The sequence below is a fragment of the Antrostomus carolinensis genome, unplaced genomic scaffold, assembly GCF_000700745.2.
Source record: "Antrostomus carolinensis isolate BGI_N321 unplaced genomic scaffold, ASM70074v2 scaffold34162, whole genome shotgun sequence".
In the NCBI taxonomy this organism is placed as follows: Eukaryota; Metazoa; Chordata; class Aves; order Caprimulgiformes; family Caprimulgidae; genus Antrostomus; species Antrostomus carolinensis.
Genome location: NW_010302216.1, coordinates 1 through 12,351, shown reverse-complemented (window position 1 = coordinate 12,351; position 12,351 = coordinate 1). Strand labels below are relative to the sequence as shown.

Here is a 12,351-nt window from a genome sequence, read left to right as displayed (position 1 = left end):
GTGCCAGTTTTTGCACACATGGTTTTACTAAATGGCTACAGAAATGACTTGTGAGGTTTTGGGCTTGTTTTGCTTTCCCCTCACCAGAACCATTAAGACCCCAATAAATTAACAGGACTCTACTCTTTCAGAAAGTCACTCATTAGTAAACAGCATGTGTTTTTATTCAGGATGAGAGCAAAAAGCATGTTCCTGGTGTCAACAGGAATTCCCGGGGGCAGCCATCCGCAGCAGCAACAGTGGGAGTTACAGACTCGCTCCTCTTCCCCAAGGACCAACTGCAAGCTGTGCCATTGCATGAGCACAGCAATGCTAATTATCACAGCTTCATTAACCCTATTTCTCCCAGCAACAAGTCAAGCTCAACTTACATCAAAAGTCCAGAAGCAGACACAGATGCATAGATTGCTTTTATGATACAGAGGAATAGAAAAAGTTCACAGCAAACAGGCAGAAAAGCAGCAGCATCGATGAGCTCAAGCCCTACCAGCGCCAGGGCACCTCTCCCTAACGGTGACAAAGGCACAGTGTATGGAGGCACAGGTACACACAGCTCACCTGTACTAAAACACCTGCAAATACAGAACTGATGGTAGCAGAAAGGTGAGGAAAGACAAGTTAGGAACTTTACGTGGGCCAGTGTGAGAAGGGCACTTGTATCGCTCATCTTGGCTTTTCCTTTTCATCACCACCTCCTACTAATTCCAGACCCATGCCAAAGCTGGTGATGGTGGCAACCTGAAGAGCCTCCTCCTGTGCAGGCTCTGATTCTTCTCATTTTCACCTGTAATTACAGCTACTAAACAGGTACAAAATATGAATACAGTTTAACAAACTTACAGTGAAGATTACAGGTGTTTGGAACCGAGTGTAAGCCCTTAGTCTCACAACACATACTCCAGGGCATCCACAGGTGAAGCACTAATTTGCTAACCAGATCTAGCAACAGTACAACATCTGTTCAACATCACCACCCCCGCTAATTACAGAGACCTTCCTTCCTCCAGAAGCAGGTTTTAGACCTGGATAAAACGCAGGAGTCAGTACTTTGGTTTTTTAAATCCTTTTCAGGAGAGACAGATGGAGGCAGACTCAAGAACGTTTCAGTGCTTTAAAGAAGCGCAGATCTAGAACAGGCACATCACGCCCAGCAAGGGGACTGTATCCATAACTACGGCATGTTTGTGCCACTGGTGTGTGTGGCAGGACAGAGGTGGGAAGTTCCACGTCAGGAACGTTGGCTAACAACTGTTTCTCATGAACAGGGAACTGCTTTAGGGAGCATGAGCCTGATTCTCAGAAGCACCCAGTACAGTATTCTCACTCCGTATCAACTCCCATTACTTTTCCTTGTGTAAACTAGAGAACCAGTCCCCGTGACAACAATCAGGTGACTTCATCACCTATAGCTACACTCCGAGAGAATATAGTCAGGGCTCTTCCCTTGCAGAGCTACAGATCCAATGATTAAAAGGAGTATTTCTCTTTCCACATGTTGGATCATCTCTTCACCACAGATGGTTGTATATACTATTGGAAAAGAGGAGGTTATAGATTAAAGGTGTCCCATCCACGACAGTACAGATACACACTTACTTCAGATCACAATCTGCTTGTACTCATCTTGAGAGGTTTTAGATTTGAAATATGTTGATTTTCCATATTCACAAATATTACATGTAAAGGTTTGTAACACACAGCATAAGAAAAGAGGTTCCTCAGCAAATCCACTTTACCACCATAAGCTATAATACACAGGAATTCAGTGCTGCAAACATTTGCTGGAGCACAAACCCACACCCCGAGCTCTCTCCTCCCACTCTCCCTAGCGATTTGCACCCACGATGCCCTGCAGCATGTTTATGGGCAATGGGAAGACGATGGTGGAGTTCTTTTCTGCAGCAATGGTGGTCAAGGTCTGCAAGTAACGAAGCTGAAGAGCAGCTGGGGACTCGGTAATAACCATGGATGCCTCTTTCAGGGCCCTGGAAGCATTCATTTCACCCTCAGCTGCAATGACCTGGGGAAGCAAAATGAAAGAAATTGAGTTCATTGTGGCACAGTAATAAACTAGAAATCTGCAGGATGATTTCAGCCTTAAGTACATGACTCAAAGTGCTCATCACTTGGATTGACTGACCTCCCCTTACCATGGTCTGTCACCAGTTCTGCCTTTTCTCTGGCTCAGACACCAGCTGCTCCCCTCTCCCCTCAAGGCCCGTACGCCTGTTTTCCTCCTGCTCCACATCAGGATGCCAGATCACCAAAGCTGGCACCGTGTCTTCAAAAAGCAATGGCTGCACTTGTTCAATCTGTAAACGCTTCTTTGGTGCTTCTTGCAGCACTGCCCCTCAAAAGCAGAAGGCACTCCCCATATATATGGAAAATACTTTTTACTGAAAGCTGTTATTTTTTTTGTCTCCACAAGGGCTTGGCAGAGGAATGGCATGTTTCTTACTGGGGAAATACCTTTTTATTCCCTCAGTCTTTTTAATGATGAGCTCATTAGGGCCACATTTGTGGTCATATGTGTCTCTACAAGCAGGGTTCTCATGCACTGGGACAACAGAAATATTTTCTGGGTACTGGTAAAGGACAGCTGGCACTGTTCTAACAGGTGAGTTACTGGTGAGGTAATGCACGTGCGTGTCAGCACAGACAAGTGTACCTTCCCTTACAGAGTTCTACTGCAAGGGCAGAATATAATATTAAACTTAAGAATAAATGATTAAAAAATAATCATAAAGTAATTAAGCTCAGAAAAAAAAATGTAGAAGTTAGTACTTGGACTACTAATGTAGGCTTAAAAACTTTTCCTAGGTGAACCATCAGCTTCCCATTCAGTAATTGCTAGCCTGGCAGTCTATTCAAATTCAGTTTAGCATTTATTTCCCATGAAAACAAACCCCAGGATTTTTAATTAGAACCTAAACATTGGTTAAAGTTAGTGAAACTCATAATTAAGTGGCAGATATGAAAATCAGTCGTATATATACACGTATAAAAATCATTCACACGTGTGTGTCTGTGTGTGTGACAGAGATGAACATCGTAGGAGTAGATGTAACTTTCATGGCTTCACATGAACTCTACTAAACCTCCCTTTGCAAAGACAAATTTTGAGTATTTACAATGCAAGTTCCATTTTCCTACAGGCAGGCAGCTCAACAGTACCTACCAGAAACCTGTACTGTCTACCAAAACAGTGGTGGGTTTTGTTGTGGGTTTTTTGGTTTTTTTTTTTACAGCTAGGGTTTTTGTTTGTTTTTCTAAAAGACAGAGTCTATCATTGCGTCTGTGAAGGTCAAAAGGCAGGATTAATAAACCACCAGAGGAGATAAATTGCAGGGCACAGAACACTAAGGAGAAAGGTAACTCGCCTAGTTCCAGCAAAGGACAGCTCCATTTTTACTCCAAACTTCAGTATTTACTGTCACCTTCACCCACCTCAGAAGGGAATAAGATGTCACAACCAAACTGATCACAGGTCAGCTTAAGGGTGACAAAACTAACTATTAATTACAGCTGGTTTATTTCTCATATGAAGTAACAAACAGAAAACAGAGGACTTGCCTAAAAATCTGGACTAGTCGGGGAAAAGCTTGAAGTAAGTCTGGCTTCTAATCCACTGCAGACTCCAGTTAACAGCCTCAAAATTGTTCTGTTTCTGATCTGTTCTCAGAGCATGGTAAAAAATTGAGATTCTGTGTTTTTGAAGGTAACCTCACCTGCACAAACCATGATGAAACAGAGCAAGCACCCAGATACCAATCCACAAAAACCCTGCTCTGCACTCCTATGTGCTACAACACAATCTGGCTGAGAATCTTCATCCTCTACATCACCACATTAAATTATTCATGAAGAAAAAAAATATTAAATAAACCCAAACCCACGTGTTGATGTCACTACCTTAGCTCTCGCCTCCCGGGCAGCTTCTGCTTCTGCAGCCATTGCTCTCTGCAGCTGGACAGGTAATTTCACATCCTTGATCTCCACACGTTCCACCTTAATGCCCCAATCATCTGTTGCATCATCAAGTGTGGCCTGTATAAGGCAGGACAATTAAGTTAAGCCATCTACCCGGCTGCAAACAAAGTCCAAATCTGAAGAACCACCAATAAACCAAATGAGTTCTCTTACAATTCTTGGACTTTAAGGGCTTTAGTATTTATATTATGATTTGATAATTATAAAAGCATAACTGTTGTAAACTAACAAAAAAAAATTAATATATTGAAGGAATTCTGTGGCACAATTTACTTCAAGAAATGACGTACTGACATAATGACACAGGGAAGCCCTCCACTCCCGTATCCCTCATTCCCACTTGCTAGCCCCATTATTGCTTTAGTCATTTTTATTCTATAAAATGCCATCCCAGTAGCTCTTGATAGGGTTTTGCCAGAAGTTCCAAATCACATCTTGGCTTCCCACACTAAATCCTGACCGGTAAGTTATCCACAGGCTTGCTGCTTAACTGATTGTTTGCTGGACTGGTTGGGTAAAGCTGCTCGTACCTGCATGCTGTGTGCGATTTCTTCACGATCAGAGAGAATCTGAGAAAGGTTTTTGGTCCCCAGAACATTCCTCAAAGTCGTCTGTGCTAGAAGGCGGGTGGCTGAGTCAGCATTTGTGATATTTGCCACCGCGAGGGTGGCATTCTGAACTCTGTAATAAACCACTCCGTCTACATTCACCGTCACAGAGTCCTTGGTCAAGATCTAAAAAGCAATGGGGAAAGCATATAATATTCAACAGATATATGGTTAATTATTATGAGAATGACATATGTTTCACTAGATAAACTCCTAGTTTTTCCAGGGTAAAGCAACTGTCTTGAAAACAAAAGGTTTCTCTGCAAGAGATACGTGTAATGAAGGAGTGAGGTCACAGGAAAGGCTCCAGGAACATCAGCACTCCAAGCTGTTTTGTTTTAATGCAGAGATGGGAATATGAACTACATTCAGAATGGGTTAGAGCACTCCAGCTAAGAGCACGTACTGGAGCATTTATGAGAGGAGCACTGGATATTTCTGTACAAAGAAGAAAGGTTAATAATGCGTATCATCGCAAATATATGTTCACTTGTGTTCAACTTCAGTCTCAAGACCACTGATTTTGCAAGACATAAGTGTGCAAGTGTGGCAGTTTATAAAAGAAGGGCAAAGCAGGCAGCCTATTTAAAAAGCAAGCGAGGGAAGAGGGAGTGTGTTTCAGCTGCACTCCCAAAGACACATCACAAATGAGTTTCCCACCCTGCAGGTGTGCCTGAGCTGAGGGCAGATCTCAGTTACTCTTACTCCCTCACACAGGAACGCCAGCGCTAAAGATCTAGCGCAGCAGTGGCTGTGTAAATCACTTTGGAGAAATGCAGAAACCTTGTGAAAAAGCCTGTCAGTGTATAATGAACCTTAGAGCAACGGAGAGCCGTGCCCAGGAGGTATTTCAGAAGAGACTGGAAGGTTTCACTGAAGTGTGTCTAGCTCCTTACAAAATTGGTTTTGCCCATCCCAGCAGCCTGATGTATTTCAGCTCCATGGGTGTTAGCCTTACTTCAACATTTAATTAGAAATATCTCTGTTATTATCTAGCAGTTCATTGTCCTTCGTGGAGGTACTTGGTGGCTGAAATGCCACCCTGTGCTACTAAATGAGTACGTGGTGATTTCTAGACAAGTTGCAGATGAAATCCAATTTGTGAACATCCTCAGAGCTACATTCAAGTGATTTACTGACTGTACGTTAAGCAAAAGATGTACTTGCAAAGATAAAGACATATTCTTGAAGGTTTAGAAGATGGTACAGCAGAAAAAAAGAATTAATATTAATTATATTTTAAATTTAAGTTAAAAATAGATTGAAATATATCACGACAATGAGAGGAGGTGTCCTAATTCCGTGTTCGATTATGTTATTTGACAAGAGGGACGTGTGAGCTACTGAACCTTCCAGACTTACCTGCTAAGTTCTTCCCCAAACTACCTATTTTAGCAGACTTTTCATAACAAAAGAACAAGTAGCATGCACAGAAACCATGTTCTACAAATAAAAATGTAGTTCTGCTTTAACCTACGGAACATAAACAAACCTAAATCCATAGGCATAATTTAATCAAGCCAACAGAAAGACGGTGGAATGGATGGCTTCGCTAATGCCCGGCAGCAGCTGCAGCCACATTTTGCCTGCCAGTGATTAGGTTTCTACCAATTACCCTCTAGAGTGTTCCATGGCAGCTGCCATTTGTCTAAATCTACAATTAATGATGAGCAATAAACCAACTAGCAAATATGACAGGAAACAGATGCACCCAACAGGCTGCATCAAGCATTTTTGCCTTGCAAAATACACCAGATACATAAGGGATACAGTTCTAATCATCAACATACAATTGTTCACTGACTTATTTTTAGAGGCCTAGTTGTTTTTTATTCATTTGTTATCCACTGAGTTCACATCACTGAGTTCAGCTACCTTAATGCAGTGGAGAGATTCCGCTAAAAAAATTAAGATGTCCACAGAAAAAACAGATTAGAAATAAAAGGGGTTTTATGGGTTTTTTTAGGACCTTCAAACTGAAAGACATCAGATGACAATGGGTGTGGTACACCCTCATAATGCTCCTGTGCACAGCAGGACACGGAAGCAACGTGTACACAAAACCCACACAAGGGACTGGACCCTTACCCTGGGTTGCTATTTGATGTATATAATTTGATGTATATTTGATGTATATATTTAATTATTTTAGCTAGCTTATACATCTAGAGAAGTTGCCATAGGAAAGATCACTGTTGCTTCTGGAAATCTTCCAGATTTCCATGAAGTCCAGCAGTCTTCATGCCAAACCCCGCCCGTTCCAGCTCTTAGGCAGTATTAAGTTATCTTATTTGTTCCTTAAAGGACAGCATAATTTGTTTTCTTTCAGGGATCTTCTCTTATTAAATAATAAGTACTAAAGGATAAATGTCTTCTTCACAATACATTGAACCTGCACAAGAGATTACATGAAAACTACATGCTACCCAATACTGAGAGAGGGAAAGGAAAAAGAAAGCGCAAAAAATTCTTCAAACACTTTAGCAGATACAAAGGCAAGTGCAAACTCACCTCCTGGGGAGGAATATCAAAAGAGATGGTCCTCATATCAACTTTGATGAAGCTGTCTGTGCAGGGCAGGATAAAAAACAAACCTGTAGAAAAAAATCCAAGATGATGTGAAAATGGGTCATTAAAACAGATGAAACTTGCCACTGAAATAAGCTCAAATCCAGCCACTGTGGCTGTACAGCCCTTTCCATAAGGAGCTCAGCAGAATGTTTGTCAGTGGCTTTCAAACCAGGAGAAGATTTGCAAAAAAGTATCCTGAGAAACTTCAACTTACTCAGGTCTAACTTGTTTAGAGATCTTCAACATTTGGGAAAAAACCCAGAACTGGTAATGGCTACTTCTGAATATTTGTCTCAGTAGTTACTTGTGGGGCCTAATTCTGGCAAGCAGAAACTATCAACCTCCTTTTATTCTGCTGGATCACGGCAATTCTTCAGCTCTACAGCTGTGTGGAAGGATTGCAAAACCTGGATGAAAATGAAGAAGCTACTGCCTCTTTCTGTCACTTTGAGCCACAGGAGCAACAGCTGAAAGTAACATTCTTTCAGATCTCTTCAGAATTTCTAACACACACAGGAAACCTTTCAAAACTACCAAATAATAATTGCTTCTGTTTCTTTTGAATAACATCAAGGCTTTCAGACCATTGGGGTTTTAACTGACACACTAAATTTCTTTCTTTTTTTAAATGGCACATTTGATGCCATTATTGCTGCCTTTACACTCTGTGCTTTTGATTCTACCTGAAGACCATGAATTAACGAAGAAGATCTGGGTGAGGCTCACAGATCATTAGTTTACTGTCTTCTCCATATAAAGTAACATATCCTCTTACTGGAAGTTACAAAATTGTTGAGAAATCCATTTGCCAGTGGAACGCAATGTCTCCAGGCAGCAATCATTTTGCTGATGACTTAATTAGAATAAATATGAAGAAAGCTCTCCAGGACATACCTGGTCCCTTTGCTCCCCCTTTTAGGATGCGTCCAAGTCGAAATATGATGGCTCGCTCATATTCCTTTATAATCTGTGATAAACAGTTGGATGTCACACAGTTCAAGAAAGAATACAGTTAGATAAATTTGTGTTTTAAACAAATAAATAAAACAGAACAATAATAACCACTGGAGTTTTAATCCAGCTTCGCAGTGAACAATTTTACCTTTACGCACATCCAGATGGATATAGGAAAAGTAATAATAGTGAAAAACAGTGAAGTGATCACCAGGATCCATCCACACAAACCAAGGTCGGTATCAGTGTCATCTGCAAGAAAAGAGCAGAAATTTTCAGGTTTTTAAAACCAAGAGTGCCTGTTAAAGAAAGTGCCTACAATGGGATATTTACATTGAATATTTACATTGAAATAAGCCACTGTTAGCACTACTCCTTTGGCCAAACTCATTAGGTTTAGATCAGAAATCAAATTAAAAGCCAAATTTTGCTTTCATTTTCACTAGTCTCTAGAAGTTGCACATTCTGAGGGCGGAATGTGGTCCAAGTAACATCTATGCAGAATTAAGTATGCTAACACTTAAGCACAGATGACTCTCGGGTGCCTCTCTCCTCCCCAGTTTTCTCTAACGGAATGGCCAACAGGCAGCAGTAGAAATCTTGTTCTTTTATTGTCTAAGGAAGTCAGAGCAACACTTGCTTAGTGAGTGAAATGCAAATACCCCATGGCTTAGCAGGACGTTTAGAATTTGCATTAGAATTTGTGCTGTGTTCCAGCTGTCAGAGGAGCAGATCTGAGAAAACCACCATTCTCAGAACTGGTGTAAATAGAAAGTAGGGTAAGATGCAGTTGCAAGATCAGCCAGGCATGAAATACACTCTCCATAAAGCATTTCTTGGTCAAAGTCTCCTGATGTTTAGAAAACAAACGTGACATTTCTCTGTCATGAAATGACACCAACTGAAGGTATTTCCAGAACCAGCAAGTAACAAGAGCGAGTGGTTTCAAATACTACACGGCTAAAAAAAGCAACGCAGCGTGGCAGGACGCGGACGTGCTGGGAAGCATTCCCAGAGCTATAGGAAGTTCTTTACGCTGCCAGCAAAGACTCCCAGCAGCCCACTGCCAAGCAGGGATATCCCAGGGTGAAAACAAGCACTCACAACCAGCACAGTCCTACTGTGGAGACATTGAAATTCACCTTCCTCGCTCCAGCCTTGACAAAGCCAAAGGTAGGAAATGCCAAGAAGCATCCACAAAGCTCAGAAAAACCCAATTCTCACATTGACATGAGAGAATGTTGCTTCAGGACCACACGTCCCGACTTTGCTGAACTGCAAACACCCCTGAAGGGCTGCAAATATGCAAATATTACCCTGACTTGATCAAGGCCACAAACACTGAAAAGGACTGGAGTCTTATCTAACGGACTGCACTCAGCAGCTGACTTAGAAAGAAACTGCATTAAAGAATCTGTAAGTTTTAGCTTAGTTCTACTTGGAATCATATAATGAATTGTTTTCTGTATTCAGCAAACACAACTACAACTGAATTTGTACAACAAAACTGGCCAGTTGTAGGTCTCTCTCCGTCTCTCTTTTATTTCATAACTTTCATAAACCCAAAGCAGCTGAGGATCTTGCTTCAGTTCTGCTCTACAGTTGAACATCAAGGTCTTCACCACCAACCACCTACAGCTCTTACGGGAACTACCACCAGAAGGTGGAAGTCACAACTCAAATCATGTAACGTTTCAAGATTGACTAAGCACACACTTTATGTAGCAACGAGGATTGTCCCATCATGTGGGATATTTCACAATACAAAAAGTGAGAGAAATGCTGTCTGGTGAAAAACTATACGAAGTACCAGAAACACGCTTGGCATCTGTGGAATGAGCTCTCTTACTGCAATTCTTTAACATCTCATTCGTGGGACTTGGATAACTTCACCAACAGGCCGTTCTTGCCAGATTTCTCAGTCAGGCTCATTGATTCTGGGTTCTAAACAGCAGGAAGGTCAAGAGCACTGAAATGAGACTGACAGAGGTGGTGCAGGTGTGACACGCAGCCTCGGTGACACCTCTCACAGATGAGGCACATCCCTGCCCACCCAACACCCTGAAAATAAAAGATTTGACACCACACTGAGTGCTGGCTACAGCATACCACCTCACAGCCCTCCTTCACCACCTCACAGCCCTCCTTCACCACCTCACAGCCCTCCTTCACCACCTCACAGCCCTCCTTCACCCATCACATACGCGAACCTTTTCACAGAGACAAAACATATCCTTGTTTTTGACAGGCAGTGTCAAAGAACAGCTCCAAGAGAGATTCTTTTCACTAAGTCCCCACAAAAGAACTAGAGAACTACTGAAAACAGACTTCCAGCATATTTTGTGATCCACAGGTAAAGCAAGAATAAAAAGTTTGTCTTTTATTTCTCAGGTGTATCTGTAGCATTCAAGATTAGCCACCAGAGTAAGAAATAAGGCAAAATTCTTTGGTAGTGAGGGTTCTGCCGGCGAACTCTACAGAACTGGGGTTTGCTTCTCCCAAAGCCAGACTCTGATTATGATTATTATATATAATGGTATTTCTCTCTGATTATTATATATAATGGTATTTCTGATACCATTACATAACCCAGCTGCAAAGGAGAATACCAAGATATTAAAAAAACACGCTTGGAATTTAATCAGAGGAATCTCATTCGCAGACAGCCTGCAATAGATTGCCTACTTCTTTAAGAAATAAACCACAAGGAGAAAGAATATTTTAAAATATGTTAATCGAACCACTTTTCAATCCCTTTAAGGCTGACTGGAACAGTTACTGTTACTTTAGCAAGAAATTATCACTTGGATCATCAAACAATTATTAACAATTTATAATAAACACTTAGTGCTGGAGGCTGAAATGGCAGGGGCAGTTCTCATCACCGCCTGACGTGTGGCACACGCTTCACTGGCGATTTCTTTTCTCCTGCAAAGGCTACACAGTCTGAACAACCACATCACTGCCAAACAGCAAAAACGTGCCAGACTCCACGGTACCATGAGAGGAAGGGACCTTCCCCAACAACGGGGAAAACAGCTCCCCAGACTTAAAACAAAATGCAGATAGGAGATCAGCTGGACCGAATACAAGGCAAGCAATGCTAGATAGAGATCTCCGCTCTCACGCTGCTCGGTCAGATCCAGGATAGTCCAGGAATGACTGAAGGGTGTTATTCTGTGACAGTTACTCAGCTGTTTGCTAATTAGCAAACAACCAGGAATAATAAGGAATACTAATTTCAATGAGAACTAAATGTCTTTTCAGATGCTTCTCAAAGCATTTCACATGGGAAACAGCCAAAATTATTACATCTAATTAATAATCAAAATTATGTCTAATGCCATTTACTCCGTAGATACTTAATTATGACAAAAATAACCGGTAGTCAGCTATAGCCTCCAAAACAACACATCACACAGTAACTGCAGGAGAAGCAACCTCAGCAGCACGTAAAGCAAAAGGCTCACCGAGTTCCAGGCAAGGTCAGCATCAGAGTGGCCACTGCTGGGTATTAATAACTGACATACTCACAGAATGAAATGCAGATACAGGAACCAGCATATGCCATTAGGCACGGGGCCCAAATACATCTACAGTTCTTTATACAACAACTCAGATTACCTAGCCAAAGCCTTCGTATGTAAAGCAATCTTATAAATACATTTCCTTCTCCACTTGCAAATGAAAAACCTGTAAAATAAATACTGACATTTCTGCAGTCTGTTTGTGAGCAATGCAGGTAACAGCTCCCAGGGACTGAACCTGACACTTGTGTTATTTCAGTGCATCATCTCCGAAACTTCCTGGCTGGGTTACACTCACACCTACTAACTGAGAGGCCAAAACCCACGAGAATAACGATATCAAGAAGCTTTATTGCCCAACTTGAGGAAACATAACTGACCTTTATCACTTCCTCCATCACACCTATGGAACAGGTGAAAGTGCCAGCGCTGTGAACAACCAGTTTGTTCTCATTTACTGGTGCAGCACCTCGGGGATTACTGCTGTTGACTCTCTTCTTAATTATCTGTTTAGTTTTCCTCTTAGTGACCCGAGTTCCCGTACAGGAAAACGAACCACACACACACACAAAAACCCGGAGTTACGCAACTGGGGCAGGTCCCAGCGATGCTCTGTTACCTGCCCGCCCGCTATCCCTGGGGAGCCGGGAAACGCCGGACCGCGGCACCGCACCGGGCACGGCCGGGGAACCGGCGGGGGG

General features: G+C 42.0%; 1 protein-coding gene across 1 annotated transcript; it reads right to left on the bottom strand.

Annotated features, from left to right (window-relative positions):
- Nucleotides 1-1,737: 1,737 nt before the first annotated feature.
- Nucleotides 1,738-9,719, bottom strand: STOM (stomatin; the record flags this gene model as incomplete). Its single annotated transcript, XM_010163739.1, has 7 exons — nt 1,738-2,020; nt 3,913-4,047; nt 4,521-4,724; nt 7,110-7,192; nt 8,064-8,136; nt 8,272-8,375; nt 9,686-9,719. Coding segments are annotated over 7 exons (828 nt in total), but the record flags the coding sequence as incomplete, so codon positions are not given.
- Nucleotides 9,720-12,351: the final 2,632 nt, after the last annotated feature.